This window comes from Temnothorax curvispinosus, unplaced genomic scaffold, assembly GCF_003070985.1.
Source record: "Temnothorax curvispinosus isolate PA1 unplaced genomic scaffold, ASM307098v1 QBEX01005876.1, whole genome shotgun sequence".
Lineage (NCBI taxonomy): Eukaryota > Metazoa > Arthropoda > Insecta > Hymenoptera > Formicidae > Temnothorax > Temnothorax curvispinosus.
Genome location: NW_020215656.1, coordinates 671,935 through 695,782, shown reverse-complemented (window position 1 = coordinate 695,782; position 23,848 = coordinate 671,935). Strand labels below are relative to the sequence as shown.

General features: G+C 45.5%; 1 protein-coding gene across 1 annotated transcript in view; it reads right to left on the bottom strand.

Annotated features, from left to right (window-relative positions):
- LOC112455167 (iroquois-class homeodomain protein IRX-3) overlaps nt 1-23,410 on the bottom strand; it is a 30,059-nt gene extending 6,649 nt beyond the window's left edge. Inside the window, exons 1-3 of the mRNA XM_025016928.1 lie at nt 21,822-23,410; nt 10,567-11,061; nt 7,408-7,520 (exon numbers count right to left, since the gene is read on the bottom strand). Of these exons, the coding sequence (XP_024872696.1) occupies nt 7,408-7,520; nt 10,567-11,061; nt 21,822-21,860 (647 nt within the window). The 5' untranslated portion in view covers nt 21,861-23,410. The remainder of the gene's footprint in view (nt 1-7,407; nt 7,521-10,566; nt 11,062-21,821) is intronic.
- Between the last annotated feature and the right edge of the window lie 438 nt (nt 23,411-23,848).

Below are 23,848 nucleotides of genomic sequence, written 5' to 3'. Positions count from 1 at the left end.
GCGCGCTCACATGATGAAGCTTCGAGTCCCGCAAGGTCCAGCCTAGGGTTTTTTTTAAGACGGCGAATCGAGTCGACCATTAAAAGCCAGCCGAACGGCCATTTCTTTCGCCCTTTTTCCGTCGACCGGTTAGCGTAAACGCGTCCATCAAGATGTAGCCTCCGGAGAGGGTGGAAATGGGAAGGGGGGAAGCCCCGGGGGTGACCAAGGGCAGTTCACCTCGGGGCAGGTGTGCGGTTGGCATGACTCCGCCCCTCGTCACCGGCCGTAACTAGGGATGATATCTAACTTCGTCCTCCGTCCTACTCCCTCTCTCTCCCGGGCCCTCCTCGCCCCCTCGACGCTCCTTTTCAGATACGGTCGTCATGCCTTATGTTTTATCAGCGCGTTACTGCGGCCATTTCAGTGGTAGACGCCATCTTTTCGCGGCACGATTGTGAACACGCACGAGGGTTGTGCGTTCGCGCGCATCTTTCCATCCAGTTTGTCCCAAAGCCCGCCCGCCCGCCCGTCCGTCCGTTCGCCTGCGCACCATCACTGTCCCTGTCGTTTGTGGTTGCGCTTGAGTTTAATCAGCCACGGGTCCGCGGCTAGACTGGTTTGCGGCCTCTTTGATCCACCCGCTTTCCATGGCGGTGACCTTGCCAGTCCTCGTGAGACAGGTTGAAAATAGAGTGAACTGAAAGGTTTACTCGCGGAGAAAAAATCGGGCGTTATATCACAGATGTCGTATTATTAGCCCTTCGAATTCCATTTATTTAAAAAATTGCGAACCGTTTATAGTGATTAACGAGTTGCATACTTAAATCATACTCATTTAGACGCGAAATACTTTTGTAAAAAGTTTTTATTTGTAAAAGTTTTTATGATCCACGTATTATCCAATAACTTATTTTATTAGACCGAGCATGGCCTAGATCGATTTAAGTTGCGTCGAAATGCAGCCGATCGTCGAAGACTAATATACACGAATTTCATCGCACCGGTCAAAAGTTTCGAGCGCGATTCCGCGGATCCAACAACATATGTTTCGGTGGATGCTCGTAAAATCAGCTGCACATAGGTAGGAACGAAAGAGACGGAGAGACTACATGATTCCGTGGATGAGAACGAACGCGAACTGTTCGCGGGAGTGGAATTCTAATTTGACGACTCGGCAACGTGCTCTTGATACTTGGAGCGTATAAATATTTGCGTTGACTAGAGAGACCACGAGATATACGAGATGCGAAAGCGCGCGGCGAGAAAGCAGGAACGGAACGACGACGCGCGGAACGAGAAAGAGAGAGCCGGCCGATTATTAGTGTCAAGTTACAGTCGGCCGGCGGGTGGAGACGGCACATTGGCCACGGTATTCACTCCCGCAATTTACACGACACGAGCGTCTCGTGTGGTACCCGATGTCGTCACGTTAAGCTCTTAGAAGCGCTTAGAAGCGCGTCCTCGCGTCGCCACGCCTCGCTTGGCCTCTCCTCGCTTCGCTTCGCCTCGCACGGGAGGAGGAAGTTTTGTCACCGCGGTGTGACAGTCGGTTGTTCCGCATCCAACTTTATTACCAGTTGGTCGCACTGTGACAGATCGATCGTAAACTTCGCCGGATATGTGTGTGCGTCTCGCCAGAACGGCGGCGAAAGGTTTATCTGTCTCTCTCTCTCTCTCCCTCCCTCCCACCCTCCCCCTCCCTCTCTCCGGTCGCGTGTCGACGTGTGTGTGTACACGTGTTGCAATGCATCCCGCCACGTACGGAGATTATACAATCTTGCTCTCTGTCTCTCTCCATTTCTCTCTTTTTGTCTTACTCACACTCCGGCTGTCCCACCGAATATCACCGAGTTTATACAAAATGATACACGGTGTGCTACTTTGTCACACGATCGCTTAAATCCGTCCGCGGATGCACTTTAACTCCGTCGTCCGTGATTAAAGTCACGCTGAATTATCGCGAGTCGGGATTATAGCTCCGCACCGCTCGACCGTTATCGTTGAACTTACGAAATTTATGGAAGCTCACTTCCTGCGCTTTGCAGAGAGATATGCGGCCGAGAGTAACGGATCGGCGATCGCGTAATTACTAATTAGCCCGTACTCCCGGGGATTCGTTTTCCTGTTTACTACATTGTCGACCTGACGAAGCGCGCCGTTTAACAAGTGCTTCTGGTAAAATAAAATCGAGCAGAGGAAAGATTGTTATCTTGGACAGACCGTGAATTTAGAAAACGTTCCGCAGAATGAAATATAAGATGAAATAATTTATCGCGCACTCCAAACTTATGATTTACCACGTCGACGAGTCTTCCCACTTGATATTCTTGTACCTCTTAATCGAGACATATACTCTCATGAATTATTTACTTCGTATAACCGAAACGGCACTCGGCTTCGCCGTATTATTGGCGATCTCGCCAGTCATATCGAACGTCATCTGTCACATTTTTCTAAAATTGGTAATGGCTCAATCAAGAACGTGGGGTTTCCTTCGATCCGCTTGCAATCAGTGCAACGACACACTATTTCTCGGCAACGTCTGTTCGACCGTCGAGAGAAGGCAGCGATATCGGGGTAGAGAGGGGTGCGGCCAAGTCATTAAATCCTGACGCGCATACATAGCCGGGGCAGGACTAATCTACGTCCATTAAGCCTAATGGGGAAAGAGCGGCGTGCATTCCGCGGGCTGCCTGTCACGCGGTTCGACGAATCGCTGTCATCCGCATGTCGCCGAAGAAACGAAGCTGCGCGCGCGCGCGCACGGGCCCCGCGACCCCTTCGTCTAACGAAAAACGAGTGTCGCTGACTTTTCCGTCCCCCTGCACGTCCCCCTCAACCCTTACCGACCAGACAAAAACCGTCCCCCGGGACTGAAACCGGGTCATTAAACGGCCGTACATCATCCACGCGAGACGTATCTCACGGGCGGGGCACCGAAGGGTGCGGGATAGCCCAGCCCCGCCTCGTCTCATTAGCTGCGAAATATTTCGAGTCCTATCGGCACCGAGCGAGGAACGCTGCCGTTGAGGCTCTAATTTCTAAATGATTACGTTAAACTGGCCTTTACATTGAAAAGTAACCTTCGAACGCGTTAACTCTCCTTTTAAGATCATCGGAGGAAGATGGAAGCGCGAATTTATCTCTCTACGCTCAGGCAACTCTGTCGTTGATGAATTTAGGCAAACCTAGAAAGCTGCTTTTTATTGTTGTACGCAATTTCACATACGAACAAATATAGTTCGTCGAAGAGTCTACTTTTCTCCATACCGATAATCATGCTCGTTCATATCTTATGACTTCGCACGTACATTAGGATTCACGTGCCGTGCCTTGAGATACTACTCGTCCGGGACTCGAAGCGCGTGCCCGACACATCGGTGTCGTTGTACGGACACGCTTAATAATACTACGTATCGGCGATCGCTCTCGGCGATATGCCGAACATAGAACGCGCGAGACGACGTAAGCGGGCCTGCCTGTACGACCGAGGGGCCTGCTTCGTCGCTTTCTTATTGTCTACCCTATATGTCTCCGGAAGCAGGGCCAATCCGCCGGAAAGACGAGACCGTTAACCCGCACGATCCCGAGACCTTGCGGCCGTGCATGCCAACGCTGCATTATTGGCTTTTTGTATGCTCATGTTAAGTGGTCGTCGCGCACGCTCGCGCATAATGCGCCAGATCCTTCGCACCTCCCGGTACCGATTTAAGCGATAGTTCCGGGCCGGGCGTTACCGCCAAATTCCCCGCCACGTTTCGCACGATGCTACTTTGCCCGTCACTCGCGAGGATAATAATAATCGCTTCGCGTTGGAATTAATTACAAAAGTGAGTTAATGATATAGCTATTACGTGGCCAATAAAAATAACGTTATGATGGGTTTCGTTTCGAGTAATGGTAGTAGAGAATAATTAATTCTATATATAAGAGATATGCTTTTTATTTAATAACAAGTTATATTGCGAGATACAGTAATTCCCTGCGTTTTAGACACGGCGTTAGACATGAAGAGAAAGTTGCGTGCTGAGAAACTATACAAGAAAATTGTACGTATACTATGTGGGACAAGTTAACGCACACAGAAAAATGATAAATAAATAAAAGTGAGTATTAAACTTTAAAGTTTAATACTCACTCTCAGTTTTTGCTTCCGGTTACTGCAGGAACAAGGATACGAGTGACATTTCATTCTTTTAACGATAAGATATGTCAATAACGAGCGCCTTAAAACTCGCATACTAAGTACTTCTTAAAACATCAACGTAAGCATTTCTTTCAGATTCATCTACACGGCGCGATTGTGTTAAAAGATATCACGCGTATATGGGGACTGAATGTAACTCGCTCTATATACGAGTCAAGGAAAGCTTTCATGTTCGTCGTGCAAATCCGTTCGTCTCGAAACGCGAAGGAAACGCGAGAACGGGGCGTGTCGCCGACGCGCACGAAAACTCGCCGAGCAGACGCGCATTAGCTAAATAAGCGTAATTCCATAAGAAATAAAAAAAAGACTCGGTTTATTCCTTCGACAATTCTCCTTACGTCTCTTCCGAGAACGAGATAAGATCGATAAGAGATAGATATAAAAAAAATTACTTTGAAAGGGGGGACTCTCGATTGTCATTCTGTGTCTGCGAGCTGATCCACGAGCCGACTGACGCAGGTGCAGCTACGATTGCCTCGTAGCTGACCGCGTCTTTGTCGCCTGTCGACAGTCCGTAGAACTCGCGTGTAGTTCCGGTGCGGCGCGGGGCCCGCGGATCCGGCGCGGTGGGTCCCCGCAAAGGACCTCGGTCGCCCGGCCACGACTAGAGCGAATGGATGCTAAGCAAGCTGTATTACCCGATCGTTTCCTTGCATACGAAGCGACCGTCGCCGGAAGTGCGTCATGCACGGCAGTATAGATTCCACGCGTCGACCGCTGTTGTCAACCAAGCTCGCTACTTCGCCTTTAGAGGAGCGTCTCTCCCGCCCGTCCCTTCGTGTGGCAAAATACGTGACCGTCTGCTTATATATATATATATATATATATTATTTTCCCGAGAAGCAGAGTAGAGTATCGAACGCCTCGATCAATGGCATTGACGTAAAAGAGCACTAGGAATTGAATCTTTATCAAATTTGTTGACGTGCGTCACTGCTAGATATTATATAGAGAGAGAGATAAACGCTCCGGCCGCAACGCTTGGAATAAAAAATTTCAAAATGTTGCATATGCGACTGAAACGTCTCTTTTTAAAAATGAAATCTCATTAGCGATCGAGACCTATATTCGCTATGATCGAAAATGAACTAGCCGTGATATTCAGGAGTATTTCAAGCGTGGACCGGCTAATATCCAACAGTAATTTACATAGTTATCAGTCATATTTACATAGATACGATCATCGTGTATGCGCGGTACCAAAGTTCTCCGATCGCGCATGAAACGCGCGGCGTTAACGACAGTCGGAATTTCTCGAATCGGCCACGATCATCCATGGCATTCGTAAACGAGCGAGATCCCGGAAACGCGACTAAACGGGTTAATTATCGATGTTTCGGATGACCTCGCGTCAATCATTCGCAAACGTCGCTCTGCCTTGCGCTACTCTGGATGCTCTCTCTCTCTCTCTCCGAATTTTAATCTTCATTGTCCTGGTGCCCGGTGATCCGACTTGAATTTATCAAACGAGACCTTTCGCCGACCGCGTCACGACACGCCGCGACCGATCCCGAGTGCGAGAAAAAAGCGGCGTGGCGACAGTCCCGGGTCACTTGAGCGCTAATTTATTAGAATGTTTATGTGTTTCTCTCGCTGTCTTATCTCCGTCCGTGCACCAGCGTATCGACTGTGGAAAGGAGAAAGAGCGTACAACCTGATTTCTCTCTCTTTCTCTTTCTCGCGACGGAAAAGGCATTAAAACGCGTCAACGTTGAAAATAACGTAGCGCGTCGCGGAGATTACGGAGTAATTAAGATTCGTCCGCGTCTCGTAGGTTCGTGAAAGAACACTATGCTCTTGCTACAAAGCGGGAGTGCTTCTTCTGTATAACATTATTTCGATGATATTAACCCTAGAATCCATGATACATTTTTTTGACCTTCTAATCCATGACTGGGGGCAATATCGACCCCACGCTTTATTTGATCGTAAAACCGGTCCTACAGAAATAAAGGGCCTTTAAACCTACATGAATTTCTTCGTTTTTTAATAACGAAGAGAATGGTATACGGTAAATTTAATTTTACTCAAGTTTAGTTAGTGAAAAATCCATTTAAAGACTGAAAAACGCAGAAAATCAGCAAAAACCTCTTTTTTTAAACAAAAATTTGTATCTTTTTTTGTAATCAACCGATTTTAAAATTTCAAACGGGGTTTTAAAGAGGACACATTAGACTATTAGAAAAAAATTGTCATCGCTATGTTCTGTTCAAAAAGTATATTTATTTGGGACTATAAAGATGAAGAAATTCGCAAAGTTGAAATACGGAAAAAGTCGATGAAAAAACCATAAAAAATTGTATTTTAAGTATTATTTCATTTTTATTTGATACAAAATAGTAAAAAATATGAAAAAAATGAAACATTATATCGCCCAGCCATTTTCTGCGAAATGTCAATCTTCTTAGGCAACGGGATTTTTACCGACTAAATTGTGTGATATTTCGTCTTAAATAATATTTATGACTATTTATGCTCAGATTACGTAATAATACATGATATATATTGATTCTAGCGAAAAAATAAAATTAGCTTACCGTGACGAAACTCAAACGGCAAGTCACGACTGGGGTCGATATCGACCCCACGCCCGCTTTACGACTGTGCTACTTCACTGCTAGCGAACAACTAACGCTGCGCCCGACATAACCCTACTTTTAGAAAGTTGAAATGAATTATGGTTCAGGTCCTGAGTCGATAATGTCACTCGCTAGCTCAGGAGCGTAGTTCAAAGTTCGCCTGGGGTCGAAATCGACCCCAGTCATGGATTCTAGGGTTAAAATAATTATATCACGTCTACTGTTAGGTTTCAACGTCGAGAAGATAAATAAAATTATAACGTGGCATTTGATATCACTCGCGAGGATCTTTTGAAGAACTTTTATCTTCCTATGAAAGTGTTAGTGTGGCGCGCGACGTTTATATCGCTCGTATTGCTTTCGTTCTTCATGCGAGCAGACTTTTCTGATACCGTAGACGCTATCTGTAAGTCAAGGGGTCAATTTTTCGGCAATTGCCGAAAATTTCGACACACACTCCCGTTAAAAACAATAATAAGAAATCGTTTGGCTTGTTTGCATCGAAATACAGTTTATCTAATTAAACGGCTGGTGCTTTGGCTCGTGTTTGAATCTGTATGCATAGTAAATATCGACGCTAAACGCGTGACGCATGTAATTCTTACGATGAATAATTCGGAAAATATTTACAAGACTTACCCGTTGAAGGGATAACTCGCAAAAGCAGCATCGTAAGGGTGATACATCGAGGGATAAGGCCACGCTGCTGCGGCTCCAGCGCCTAGATTTTCCTTGAGATCTAAACCGGCGGCCTGTAACAGTGTACGAATAAATAAATATCTCGGTATTTTCGTTTCTGTAATTATTACGCGTGATTTATTAGCATGCGCAACTATTACGACACATTAAAGAAAAAGTAACGACAATGAACGAGATAAAAGACAGTGATCGACGAATTAACGGCATTGATAAAAACAATTATTGAGATTTGCAATATACTAGATTTCTTTATATCGAGAAAGTATGAGCAGTTTTATGCCGTCTCGAGTTTTCTCGAGGCTATTAATACCTGTATTAATACGTATGTGCCATTAACGGTTCCGCCGATAATTTTCACAAGTCGCCTCGAGTGGCAGTGCGCGATCGCAGAAACGGATCTGCACGTGCCTCGAATTTATTCCGATTATTGACGCGCGCATGTAAGTATGCTTTCGCCCGAACCCGGTCACTCGTTATCGCGGTTTTTAAATGAAATCGCACAGAATGCGGTTAATTGCTCGAAAAAGATCCATTTTTAGGAACGAACGTCGCAATTAGCCCGTATCGACCGCGCTGCTCGGCCCGATCTCCGATGCATCAAATGATGATAAAAGAATAGCTGGTAAAGCGCTGATAATAATAATTAGGATCGCTGTGTGTGGCTCTCTTGTTTGCTTCTCTAACCCACGACCTCGCTTATGCGACAGGGGGTCGCTATTAAATTTCTGCCGTATTTTATCTAACGGGTATAATAGGCTCGTAAAAGGCTCTCCATTTCTTTCTTCCTCTCTCTTTAAATTACACACATATATCTGACGCAATAATATTTTAATACGATATATGTTTTATCATATTATTATTACTATATATACGTTACTATATATGTATATGTTTTATCGTATTATTATTTTAATATGATATATGTTATTAACAACGGATTAGATATCCGAAATACATGAGATGACAGATAAACTAAACTAAATAGACATGGTATCTTTACAGCCTTTACGCGATAACGTCCGGGGCTTTTCCGAAGAGCGATGTCTGTGACAGGAATTACACGACATAAATCAACGACGGAACCGCGGTAACCCAGGTAATTACCATGCCCAGCGAATGCCACAGAGCGGGAGGCAGGAAATAAACGTTTTCGTTAAAAAGCGATACTTAATGACTTTATATATAGGGGGATATCATGGACGTCGCGTAGTCGGTGCGCGACCTGTACAATCTGCTGCCTCGTTACGAGCAGGCTACGCTATATACCCGCGCCCCTTAAGCTCGATCATAAAGACCAACGATAACAGCTCGGTCTTACGGAGTGACGACGGCTCGGTAACGCGCGACCGTGTCCTATTATTACGGCAAAACGGATTCATAAATTTACGCTCCGCTCGCTGTTTTCTTCGTACACGCCTCGCGTGTGGTCCGATAACGCTCATCCGACGCATGAGCGAACACGCTAAAGCGCTTCTAGATTATGCATTAATAACACGTCGCCCTGCAGCCAACGACGGCCCAGTCGCAATGACATCTCGACATCGCGAATTACGGCTCCGGGAAGGGATTTGACGATGTGAAAGAGGGTTTTTTTCTGCGCGCGCATGACGGAACCGAAAGACGTCAATTGCGTCACGTCGAAAAAATCGGTGGGACCACGGGAAAAATCGGATCGCTAAACTTCGTTAATCCCCTAAATAAACACATCATTTCGGAGCATTCGATCGAGTCATGAAAATAAAAATTCGTATCAGAGTTTAATCTGCACGGTGATACAGAAATATAGAAGTCCATCCGTATTGGGATTTAATCCGCGTGATAAAAATTTTACGGCGGAATATAACGTCGCTACTATTGCCGGCTCGCGCGAGGCATTTATCGATATTGGAGAGCCGCGTCGAACATTTCGACGATCTGAGATCGACGGTACTGCGCAGGAACGCGGAAGTGCTGCGAAGAGAAACCTCGCACATCCCGTGTGTGCTTTCAATGTACTCGACTTCGTTCAGATATTAACCTTTAGCACTTGACGCCAAGCGCGAGGAGCATTCGAAAGAATGCAAGTAGAATTCGAAAACATCGGCAGAATTGTTGTAAGTCCTTTTCGGAAGTGTAAAGGAATCCTTTTATACACGACATTTATGAAAATATTTGCACAGGGTTACAAATGTGTTATAAAGAATTGTCGTTTAACAGTTTATATATCTTTAAATTATTTCACAGAATTCGTATGATGCTATATCTGATTTTATAAATATTTGTGCGCTATCACGCTTGCAATAGATAAGAAGAATTATCCTCTTCCGTGACAAGTATTCGGCATATCGGCGTTATACATATTTATCTAGCTTGATTTGAAAACTTCTAAACGCTAACTGAAAACTTTGTTGACAGCATGATATTACTTATACAACTAGATATGTGTAAGTGAAATTAATTTGTTGCGTTGCGATCTACAAGGAAATCAGTTATGGAAAATTACTGATTGCATAATTATCGTCGGCTGTATTGCCTAGAATAGAACTGCCATACCGGAATTTCCGTTCACGAATACTTATATTATGTAAAATGAAGGAGACGAGTTACATCATAAAATATATTTGCTTGTTTCGTCTTTAATAAAAATAAATAAATATAGCTAACTATACGGAATGCAGCTATATGAAAGCCAGCTAGAATTTCCGGGTTATGTTATCATCGACGGTATCGTAAAATTCGCGATATCCTTTGTTTCACGAATTGCTTCAGTCGTGCATCGATATTATCTCTCCCCCAGGCTTATCGATATGCTACTCTCTGCATTGCGAGAAAATTCTGAAAACCAAGTATACGCCGTTGCGACGAAATACTGTTACAGCCGATTCAAAAGCTAGTGTCGAGCTTATCGCACGCGGCGCAGTTGAACCGTGCGAACGGTTATAAGTCACATATTTTAGTGAGAATAATGCACGGAATTCGCAGAATAAAAAAAAAATAAAAAGAATCCTCCGCTCACAGTCGTGGAAAGGAAAAATGCGAGCATAAAACTGTCGAATTTTGATTTCACGAACTTTCATCTCGGCTCTTTTTTATTTTATCATATATGATACTTGGACTCACCGTGGGCGTGTAGAAGGGTGCTTGCTCGGCGCTCAAGCTGGGAAAGTACGCGGCCATACCCTCGGACGCCGCCGCGGCCGCGGCGGCCGCGTACGGCGCGCTGTACATGGAAAGCGCGGCCGTGGGTAGGCCACCTAGACGCTGATAGCCGCCCAGCAGTTCGTACTGGCAGGAGCAGACGGTCTGGCCCGTCAGCGGATCCGTGAAGATCGGCCGACCGGTATCACAGCACCTGGCCGCAGTCGGACCGCCGGCCGATGGCGGCGGATGACCCTGGGACGGGCTAACCGAGGTAGTGGGACTGCCGGGCGGTCTCACGATCGCGCTTGTCACCGCCATCCTCGCTTGCGTCAGACCGGCTACGTCCAGGGGATGATTCGTCGTCGTACTGGCGGTTACGCTGCTGACCAGGGACGGGCCGCCCGCGCTCAGGATCGCACCGGTCGCAGGTGAGACCGAGGACGGCGCCAACGACGAGTTCACTGTTACAGGACACTGCAACCAACAGATCGCAGAGCTCCAATCAGTATCCAAGTTGAATTGACCTGAATTAAATTATTCCATACGTGAGGTTTGTCTTAGAGTGTTACATTCCTCACGATATTAAATTCACCTCGTTAAGGATTAGATATATCGTTGCTACGAAATCTCGAAGTATCGACTACATGTTACGACGTGTTGCAGCTGGCGGATGGTAAGAGGCGATCCCCGTTATGAAAAGGCGAACGTAACTGCAAGCATCAGGCCCCCTCCTTTTATTTCCACGACTAAACTGAAAATCTACGGGCGCTGGGCATAATGCCGGCGGGCCTCATTAATTCCATATCAAACACTACGGCTAAATAGATTAGCGGGTTGAGTGCCTTTCGCGCCCGGGAACCTAAACAAACCCCCGTGAAACATCCCTACCCCCGAGACGCTTCCCGCGATTGTCCCAGGCAGCCAGCCAGCCAGCTATCCATCCATCCATCCATCCATCCATTGCCTCGTTTCGGTGGCCCCAAACATATTGTCGAAACCCCCGTACGCATTGTGCTGGGGCGAAAAACCCATGCGCGATGCGCATTATGGCGTCGAGAGAGAGTCGCGTTAATGCGTGTCCTCGATGCGTCGCCGATGTTTCGAGGGCCAACTGTCGCACGATGGCCAAACGCGTGTGCGTGTGTACGGTAAATACCGTATATATCTCAGCTATATTTCAAGCGAAGTACGACGCGCGCTGCAATCGACGACGATAAAGCTAATATAAAGCAGTTCTCTATTATAATTTTGGGTCAAAGAAGATTGCGCCTTAGAGTACAATTTCTGCTCTTGTATCGACGTATTGGTTTAAATGTAAAAATACCGCTGACATCGGCATATATCCAATTTTACAAAAAGAGAAAAAAAGGAAATTCTCTCGATTTAAAAATATGCTCGACATTTGCGTCGCATTTAAAGGCGAAAGAACCGGTCCCTCGCCGGGCATACATCCGACCATTCTCTTTCAGAAATCGTAAGATTCCAAGGAGTTCGAGGGAAAAGCCGGCGATGGCAAGAATGCGCTTCGGGACTCCGGATCGGGCAAAGGGTTAAACGACGAAGCGTGTTGGCGAGTGTCCGCTACCACGAGCCATAATTCAGTCCTAGTCCTCGAGAGAGGAAGCCAGGCGGTGGACCTGAGTTACTCGATGCGATCGCATCGAAGCTGCTGCTTGCCAGTCGCAACCGTGCAAACCGCAACGGCAACTATATCACCTCTGCGAGGTGTCGCGCAGTGGTGCCTAATGCATTTCATTTTTGCAAACGAAAACTTATTTCGCCATATTTTTTACAAAGTATAACGAGAAGATATGCAATATTTAACAGATTTTATTATAACAGAATTGAATTTTCTTCCAATCTTATTTTTTATTATTTTTCCTTCGAGTACCTATTACTTGTAATAATTATTAAACACACAAAAACTATAATTAATACAATTACTATAATTTATACAATTTTATAATTAATATTATAATTTATATAATACATTTCTATAATACATATTTAAACATAGGATATAAAACATGTTTACAGAATTCTTAATTTGTCAAAGATCTTATCATAGGTTTCAATTATTTTTTTAATTAATAATTCAAGAGAAATTATGTGCGAGCGAAAGTGGATGCCTTGTAAAAAATTCAACAGAATTCAAGTAATTATGTAAAGTTTAAGCACCACTGGTTTCGTCCTTGCTGCTGTCTCCTTTAAAGAAGCAAGGTGGCTTCGAGGTAGTATTATACGTGGCACGCAGCGTACCGGTAGCGACCGACGAAAGCAATAATTATTCGTACGCCGTATACGTGCCGATATATCGACGCATTAGCTCTTCGTTCTCTCGTTTGTGCCACGAGCGCGCTAATTGCCATCACTGTGATTTCTCTCGTAGATGCCTCCCAGCGAAGAAACACGCGCCGGAGAGTGCATTGCGAATTAGCAGTCGCGTTGAGATGCAGCAATATTGATTTTTTCTGATTTTACATTTACTAAAATTTTGGAGTAAATTGGGTGTCCCACATTGATTAATTGTTCTTATGATTGAAACACGGGCATCAAGATCGAAGAATTGCGGATTATGGAGAAAGCTGAGAATTTGCTACTTTGCTCATGCTAGATGTATGTACGAAATATATATATTTTTTTTACGTTTGATACGAAATTTCGCGTGCCGTCGGGGGCGACTCTTATCATCCGTCGCACGCCAGCCATTCGTTAAAAACTAGAATCGTATCATTCCGCATATCGTTCGGATTTATATTTATGGGATATTTTAGAGGAGAGGCAGATATCAAACGTCAACTGGGAAAATAATCAACTTAATTTTTCTCGTTCGCGTTAATGCCTCGGCACGCGAGCGGAAGCCCTCTTTTCGCGTACTTTCCTTTCGCAACATTCGCGTAATACGTTACTTACGCCCTGTTCGGTGTAAGGTTTCGCGCGAGCATCCGTTACTCGATACGCACTATAAAAACCGGTTGGCGATAAAGTGGACGAGGCGATCGTCGCGATCTACCTGCGCCGCGAACGAACGAAACGGGCGAGAATTCGTCGTCGGGGAATAGGTATACGTGGATATTTGAACACTGCGGAGGAGCATCGCACCACCGCTTAGTGTCGACCTGACATCTTCGAGGAGTTTGCGGAAAGTTACACCGGGATCTCTCGACTCGCGCGCGCGCGCACACGCTGGTTGTCGTTCAGAGGTTCAGGTATACCTCGGATACCTGAATCGCGACGACCCATCGCTCACGCGTCGCGAAAAACCGATATCGTACGCGTCGCGCCGCGAGTCGATGATCGATGGATCGTCGTCCGGGCCTGGGAAAAAGAGAAAAGTGCATGTCCTCGGATTAAAGCGGCCGTGAACGGGTAGCTGACGAACGACTCAGGATCGGCACTCGGTACACATCGGCATCGACAGCACCTGGCCGCACGCATCTTACTTATGACCCGATTTGTATGCGCGGTGTAACGAACATGTCGACGAAGGAACAAGTAATAGCGCGATCAGCAATGTTTCTCGGCAGCGATAAAAAGCTTCGTCGCGAAAACATTGCTGAAGGAGAAGAAACTTCAATAACTAGCTTGTTATTAAAGTAGAAATTCAAAACAAGCTGACATTTTCTAAAAAGTACTGATATATCCAAATGCTTATTTTATAACGTATACAACCGAGATATTAACATAGTGATAAGCACAGAAATAATTCATACTGAAATACTCATATTTGTGGATATTTCGTCTTAAGATAAATTAAACGATAAATAATTCACACATATGTAAAATCAAGAGTCGTAATATGTGACACAGATGTACTTATATTTTGCATTAACTGACAAATTAAATTGTCGTAATACACGCGATACCGCGATATGCGAGTGAGTTTCAATTGACGGGTCTTGAACAATCCACGGTGAAATTTATTCAAGTAAAATCCGAGAGGAGCCCAGGGGCGTCTTTCCAACGAAGAGCTCGATAAACGTAAAAACTCGGGTTGACGACGGCGCGGTGCTCCGGGCGATACGGGGTGTCAGATAGAGAAGCTTGTAAAGAACGCGAATAGGAGGTACGTCGAATCGGAAACGAACGGCGGACCTCCGTAGCGCGACTGCACTTCCAGGATTTATAGGCCATTCGGAAGAGAATCGGTTATCCTGTGGACACAGATGCGCCGGTGTTTGCGCGCGGAGCATTTGTCACGCGTGTCCTGCGAGCGAAAAAGGGACCGACGCGGCGGCCGATTCGATCCTCTTTATGCGTGCCGATGATGCCCTCTTTGCAACGAGGCCCAGCCAAGTCAATATTGACTCCAGGCCAGATTGATGGACCTTCCTCGCGTGTGTGTTTAGGCCTCGCAGCACTCACTTATGTTCCCACCCCGCGCGACTCACCTATCCATATTTCTCCACGCTTCCTTTTCTCCCTCTTTCTCTAGCTTCCTGCATCGTCTCTGTTTGTTGAATGTTACATTCGGAAAAACGTGAAAATCCTCGCTAATTCTCTACAGTCAGATAATACGAATACAATTATTTCTCAAGCTTAAGACCGACTCCGATCGATGGACTAAATCTTTTGAAGCGGTTGTGAACCTGTAACGCATGATCTTGAAGACTAGTTGTATATGAAAATTAATGAACGAACAAAAATGTCTAATATATAATAAAAATGGCCAAAAACATTAAAAATAAAAAAGAATTGTACATTGAAGCGTCCGAATAATTCGGAGTGTATATAATAAAATTATGTCATTGGAAATACGTCGATTGAAAAACAGGTTTTATATTCTTCAGGGATGTGATTTTAACGAGTCGCGTTAAACTATCGGTAGGTTCGGAAATATCTGCGCGAATGAAACTTTAACTAACAATGACTTAAAAATGTAATGATCTCCTATTTCCGGGGATCAGTTATTCTTGCAAATTCAATTTATGCTGTGACAAGGAATCAATACTCGCTTCAATCATAGCGTTCTAAATATTCCGCGTAAATTGTTATCTTCCTATTATTAATTAATCAATTCGCTCTGTTCTTTTTTAGAAAAAAAAAATTCATGAAAACGCAAATAATGGGATTTATGTTCCTTCGTCGACCGCAAATATAACCGCAATTGCGGGAAACGATCGGGGCGGTCTGTGATATCGCGTTTCTCACAAAGTATCATCGATAATTTGATCGCAGCGCGATATGCAGCTAAATTAATTAATTCCTCTCTGCTAATCGCTTATGGTTATACTCCCGTGCCTCCGAGGGGAACAAAATGCGGCGTTATCGTTGGCGTGATCGCCGTGGAAGGGGGACACATACAATCGTATCGTTCACGGTTCCCGAGGGCCCGCGGCCAGAGCTCTCGCTCGCGTATTTCGACAAAAGCAGAGAGCGGCGAAACTGCGAAGTCGTCATCCGACACCGAAGTTTCGCCGTAAAGCGATTACCAACGACCACGACGACGACGGCGCGTTATCAGAAGACGACCTGTGGTGATACAATAGCGTACATACGTACGTTACTCAGTTTAACATTGTGACGAACGATACCAACACCACGCATCGTGCAGGGCGATACTACTTTCGCCCGCGTCGGCGTAATCGCATTCTCGTTGACGATGCTTACGGAAGAGCGTTACTATATTACGGGTGTGCGGTTATTGTGTTACCGGTGACTTATCGTGTGGGAGAATTATTACGCGTGTAACTGTCATTGAAGCTGCGACTTATCCTGGCGACAAAGGACAAGAGATATATATATACAAACGGAGTGTTCGATTAACATTCCGGCTTGTGCATGTATGTGCGTTATAAGTAATTTGACAGTATTGATAATACTATTGAATTACTGTTGCGTTACTAGCGGCGATTACAACCTAATTATAAAGTCAAGGTGGAAATTTTTATTTGTCTTCTGATTAAAAAACGGATCACAGTCAACGGTGTTTCGATATAAATTTTCCGAATGTCGCTTGCGTGATGGCTGTCGCTATACTCACGATGTGAACACGAACGAACGAATGAACGTGTCACGGCCGCAAGAGCGAGAAGGATAGTTGAGGGAACGAACAAGAGGCCGAGGGCGGATCTGAGTCAGCTCTAGAGACCGGCTCGAGTAGCGCTAAGTCAGCGAGTGAAACAGCGCTAACCGCTGGGCGCGAACTTACTACCGGCGATCGTATCTACATATATATATCTATATATAACGCGACGCGACACGTCGCCACTCTGCCAACTTGCAATAATATGGCCATTCATAATTTTTATGTGGTCGCCGTCAATGGGGAGCCTCCTTTTCTCTTTTCCCTTCCGTCCGAATCGCCATCGTTGAGCGTTTCAGGCATACAAATGTCTCTGACCAAATCTCTTCCCTTCCAACCCAGGTGTTTTTCTTCTAATCCGCCATATTCTATTCTAATTATTTCTTTTTTAAAATGAAATATACTTGTGATTTTTATTCATTGTTACAATGTTGTATCGCGTAGTCGTGTATTTATTTATGATAACGTCATTGGAAAAAGAAAAAAAGATACGAAGATAAGTAATATCACGAGTGCCAATATTTCATTTTTGTTTACGTGAGCACACGGCTTGTCCAAAAGTTTTGACTTAAGTACTTTGACTACCTCCAAACAGATAAATACATGTGATACACCGATCGTATCAGAATGTACTCAGATGTGCTCGAATATAATCTAGTTATGTAAGTCATTTATGTATCCTCGTGCTGGCTACGATAGCTATCTATTATATCGATATCCTGATTAAACCGTTACGTCAGTCGTATCGCACGAATTTCCCCGTAATGCGTCGATTCGTATCGACGATTTGACGCGCGTATACATGTCGACCACGAGAGGCGGGTAACTACTTGAGGCCCAGTAAAGTCCACGGATGTGCCCCATCACGTACTGATTTGTGACGCGTTATCGCGAAGGAAAACGCACGGATCTTACGAAACGTATTAACATGGCTGCACCCAAGCGAAACATAATGCCGACATGGAAACACGATACTCGCTCACTAGGATGCACGTTGGTGATTCAATCGAGTGCAATTACAAATCTAGATCACATGTTGAATATTTTACAATGAACCTGCAACATCCTGCATATCTCCTCAACGGAAAGACGGAAGCAAATCGGAGCTCGAAGCGCAAATCTTCGATTCATCTTCGTCCGTAATTAAGTTAACTCGTTGCACCGTTATCAACCAGTGCCGCGTCTAATCTCGCGGTCGTCACAACTAATATGAACCGATCGCATGTCAAGGCAACATGACACGAGAAACTGCGGAGTGTACACTAATCCATTTCCCGCATTGCTATTTTATTTTAAGCGTAACATTTTGGTAAAAGAGATACACACGTATTGTGATTTTGATAAGGTAGGAATGGGAGAAGGGGGGTCCAGAATTGTCAAGCAAATTATCGAAGCGGACTTGATGAGAAATCTATTTCATGTTAACGGCTCGGTGACATGAATTAGACTGTTCTTTTGTGCCGTACGGGTCGTCAAAACAAACTTTTCCTACAGATACATTCGTCATTCTAATTCACTCGTCAATAATACGCAAACTTGTTAGCTATAAAATCTAATAACCACAATATACTTTGGTACACCTTACATAATTCAAATATAAGGTCTCTGTTCGTTTCGTGACGTCTGTACGGTTACACGATAATTTTAAGTTTCGCCGTGTGTTGTGACATTTTGTCGGGAGGAATAATGCTGCTAGTGGCATAACAAATTGTAAGCTTAACCGAGGCATTCATCTAGGCGGTTCCTCGATACATCAACGACGTCGACGCTCTCCGGTCTTACCACGCGACATGGGCAAAAATAACGCAACGGAATCAAAAAGGACGAGAAGACGCGAAAGTGCGAGAACGAAGAGGTTGTTATCTCAATTAAATTGATCGACTCAGATTAGTGTTATGAATTCCACCGCGTTCTAAATTTAATGCCAACGCCTGGCCGCGCACGGTCGTCGCGATGCAGAGAGCGTGGTTTACAGTTTCATAAAAAAAAAAGAACAGTCGTGTATTTGTGGGCGCGACAATTTTTCAAGCTGGAATTAAACGGCGAGCGTGGATCGCATCGCGCAACGTCATACGACCGACCGTTGCATTCGCGTTCGCTGAGACGTGTCGGATCAACGTGCTGCAGATTAATTTGGGCAACGATCAGTGTCAATATTGCTTCGATCATTTTACCTCGTGGATATGCTAAAGCCATGTGGTATGGAAATTTGGAATTGCGACCAAAAAGATAGGATTTTAAGTGATAAAAATAGATTGAAAAATTCTTTTTTTATCTTCCGATTCGTCGAACTACCTGCACATATCTGCAAATATTTAGGAGTCGCTGATGATAAATTTATACGTTCGCCTTGTGCTGTTCGTTTATGATTCGTTATTTCCTCAAGCGCAGCGACACGTTACGATATATGGCGATTACCGAGCAACATTGATGTAGCGTAATTAATTGCTCTTCATTGTTAATAGTTTAGTTTTAAGGTAATATGAATGATTATGAATATGAAGATGGTGACGGTAATAATTTCGATGAATTTTGTAGCTTTATATGCATCGTTATTTGATCGGGGAATTTTGTTTTTGACATGCAATTAAAAATATACTTTTCATAAATAGGCAAAGATAATCCATGCGTTCCTTCGTTGATGTGTTTCATATTACAAAATAATACGCGCGGAATGTGATGGATATTACAGATGAAAAAACAATACTTTATGAGTGACGAGTTATTGTCTACATATATACATACGTCATATATTAACGATAATATGTCAACGATAAACACTGACCAATGTAATTATTTATCTCTTTTGTTTTTTTTTTACTGCACTATAAGTAGAAAATAACAGATAAGAGGCCATTTAATTTATCAGCACTTGAACAATATGCTGTATGTAAAGTGGTTGTAATATACTCTCGCTTTTGCATCGACATTCCTTCACATCTTCAATATCATCGTTTTATTATACTTGCGCTACTTTGTGTCGATACATTTGCGTTGTGTTAGGATTTTTCGCGAGCAGTAAACGTCTGGATTCTCACGTAATTTCACGCGAAATATAAAATCAATGTAAAAGAGGAAATTAATTCGTATTCTAATAACTGCGAATATAAACGTGAAATAATCGGGAAGAGCGACCGAACGGATATGGGAAAGATGTGCGTGGAGCACGCACCAATTACCACCTTCGAGATACGGTTGAAATGCAGCGGCATGCGATGCTGCTATTATGACAAAAACCTTCGTTGTTAGTAAGACAAGATAATTATTCCGCCGAGCTCGGCTCTTCGATCATTTAGGCGTGGCAACACATGTTCTCAGTTCAGCGCTATGCGCGGCGTATATGCAAGGTATACCTATATACAGCGTGTCAGGACACGTGGGTACGGAACCTCTCCGGCTTGCCAACGGCTATTCATTTTCGCAACCCTCACCTTCGCCGCCGAGAGAGAAAGGGAGGGATTCCTCCCTGCACAAATTATTCGATACGCCTCGTGAGGCCAAAACGAGTTAACGACGCCTAACGACGACGCGTCGCACGCATCGTGATTTTAATGGCGAAAATTATTTACTAAAAGGAGAACGCCTTTAATACAGCTTCGCGGCGCGAAAATTAGCCGATAGTAATTTCTGCAAACGATGACACTCTGTCGCAGTCAGCCGACAAGAAGTTGCTTTGTAATCGCGCCGACAATATTTTCGCCTTGCGCGCGATCGTTACATAGTTTGTAATAAGGAATACATTTGTCGAGTTATGTATTATGCGTGTGCGTATATATATGTGCGCGCAAGGCTACACGCGAGAACTAATACATACACGTTACATGAACGTTAGATCATTAACTACACATTTTACTTTCAAATATCAACGAATTAACGCTTCGAGAGATTACATCAAGAAAAAAAAACGCAAATCAAACTATTGTTAACATACAAAGATGGGAAAAATGCTGAATTAATATCGAATCTATACATATAAACTCAGTGCGCTATAAATCGATACTATACCTATATTAGACTGATCTAAAAGTTGGTTTATTTTTTCGTTTATTGTCGCAAGAGATATGCATAAAAAAAACTTTTGCATTTATTATCAGTATAATACACGTGTCGTCAGCAACTGTAATTTAGATAACAGACGGGTTTATTATAAGCTATATAAATAATATCGCGGTCATGTCGATCGGTAATTTGTGCAAAAAAAAGAGTGTCAAGAGTATTTTTCGGGTTTAACATTTCTGCTTGTAGTCGTTTCAGCGTAAAACGGAGCAAAAATAGCCAATAGATATCGGACTCCGGTAAAAATGTTTCACGGAAATTCGCGCTATGCGTCATTCCTTATTATTGATTATGTGACTATGGATACGTATTTGTTTTACACAAGTCGAAAAAAGGGATGAGATACGATGGTGTTAACAAGCGCGGCGATCGGATCGTTTAAACATGCGGCTCTTTGCTGATTCGATTACTTCGTTTTACAATTGGCACGATAAGCCGTAAACGATACAAACACGGCGATAAATAATTCCGACTGTGATCGGAAGATCAGTTTGCCGTGTTTCACTAAAACGTTAAATGTAAGGAGAATCAGAACGACAGTAACGACACGTACGATATTCGAGACGTCCATTTCGCGGACTCACTTATTTATCAACAAGGTTACTTTTTTTTCAATTCGCTTATCTCACGGATAATTATCGATTTTTTTTTGCACGACACGGCCGTTAAGTGATTTCTTTTTACAATGGTGCCTGATATACCGAAACGAGCTAGCTCGAAGTGCAAACGGGAATCATTGATATTAGGAACGTGATCTCTCGGATAACTACTGCGACTTATCAATCTACTTATGTCTTTGATCATTGACTACGCTACATCAATCTTATCACTCGTGCTAATTAACTCGGCTCTTTTTCCGGCACGTATGATTCGAAAGCTCGCAGCTTTTAAATCCCAACGTGCACATTCACCGCGCCTTTCAAATTTTATTATCAACAAATTCCACACACGCGCACACGCACTAACGTCAAAGTTACGTCAAAGCGAATACCGAAGCCTCGACCGAAAACTTACGAATAATTCCAAGCATACGGAGCTGTCGCCGCGCGTGATTTTTACTCGCAAGCGGACGTGTGCGCGCGTTGCTCCAAGAGGCCCGAGATACGGGCATCGAGAGCTCTCACGGGGAGTACGCAGGATCGAGAGCGCTCACCTGTAGATTTGGCGATCCTCGGAAGGAGAACTGTGACATGATGTGTCGGCCGCTCAGGGCCGTGATGGTCGGACACCGCTACGCGATCATCGTTCCAGAGGTCCGCGGCACTCTCGCAGTGCGCCTTCGCTCCCGACGCAGTCACTCCGCGGATCCGTCACACTTTCGCTCTTTCCTCTTTCCTTCTCCTTTTTTTCACCAGCGCGAAGGCTCACGCGGTAGGCGCGAGGACCCTCTCTGTCGCGTGTCCAGCCACCCCGGCGAGGGGGGTGCTACTCGCGTCGACGGCACTCCCGTGCGCCCGGTCGTAGCGACTGGTCGCCCGGCTGCGCTCGAACCGGTCGAAATCGGTGGCGGTCCGCTGCCGGCATATGCACTCGCACTGTCACACGCGGAAACAAGCAGAGGCGCGAAAGCGACCGAGAAGTGGTCCCCCGGAGCGGTTCTGCTGTTGCAACTACCGTGTATCGTAGTCGTCGTGCACTCGCGAAGCAGGTTGCGAAAGAAAGTGCCGCGGACGACGATCGGCGATACGGTCGTCTCGCGCGCGCACTCCGATCTCACTCCGAAGAGGGAACAGCGCGACCAAGAGTCCTCCCGAGGAAGGAGCGCGAGCTCTGCTCCGGCACACCGGAGTGTCGCGAGTCGCGGTAACCAGTGTCGCGCGAAAATAAAAAAAAAAGATCGAAGGGCACAGAGAGCGCGCGGCGCGATGCGTGGCACTTGTCGCGGTAACGCGCGATGCGGTTAGTCGCGGACGGCTATTCACTCCGTTGATCCGATCGACGCGCCAGCTATGATCGGTCGCGACTATCCTCCGAATCGTCGTTTCTTTTCGACGGAATCCAGTCCTCCGCTCGGCGGATAGGAAGGCGGAGGTACACGGATCGCGGGCGCGAGCGAGACGGCCACGGTGAGGGAGAGCGAGAAGGGTAGACGGGATAGAGGGAGGAGGGAGCGAGAGCGAGCGAGCGTCAGAGGGACGGGACGGCGAGCTAAGCGAGGGGGGAGGAGGGGCCGAGAGGGAGAGAGAGAGAGAGAGAAAGAGTGAGGTAGAGTGGTAGGTTGAGCGAGGGTGTCGGAGGGACACCGCTGAAAAAGGAGAGGAATGACAGGGAGGAGGACAGACTGAAAGCGAGAGAGAGAGAAAGAGAGGGAGAGAGAGAGAGATGAGTGAGTGAGGGAGAACGGTGAGGACGATGTGAATCGCGCACACCGGCCGTCTCTTTTTATCCTTCGCGGTCCTTCCACGCAGCCGGTCGCCTGGCGGCCTGCGCAATCACGCGCCTCGAACTCGCGAAAGAGATGCTGCGTTCCGTCTTCTTATTCCTCCTCCTCCTCTCGCTCGTGCCGATCGCGGCTGCTCCGGTCGTGGCGCTACCGATCGCGCGCACCGCGAAAGCGCCAAGTACGAACTGACGGAGGCGCGTGTTTCCGCCGCGTGCACGCCCGCTCGCTGCCGACGCAACAGCGACAACGACCAGACACCGTATGTTGTTCTTGCTCCGTATTTCTGCCCCCCTCCTGTTTCCTTGTTTCTCTTTCTCTCTTTCTCTCTCTCTCTCTCTCGCTCTCTTTCTTTCTCTCTTTCTCTCTCTCTCTCTCTCTCTCTCTCTCTCTCTCACTTTGTCCCCGTAAGGTTTCTCCTTTTTCCGTGCGATGACTAATGTGAGAATTCAACTGTACGTTTATTTATTATCTTAGGGTTCACTTTCACGCGATTGTCAATGGGAGACGAGTTCGTTTCACGTTCACCGAGCGCGATAAGCACTGTGGCCGATCCGCCGTCGGTGGCCTCTATCGCGTCACCCGATTTCGCGCAAGTTCGTTCCTCGCTCGCGGAGGGACAAGCTTGGTTCGCGGTCTGTAAGTTGCCGTTGTACCCCACGTTCCGCGAGATGACGGTTGATCGCGGAGTCGTAGGAGGAGGCGACGGGTACAGTGCCGGTGGCGCTGGCGGTAACGATAGTATCACGCTAGTGGTGGTGGCCCGATGACGAGAGAAACGCTCGAAACTCGCCGCCGAG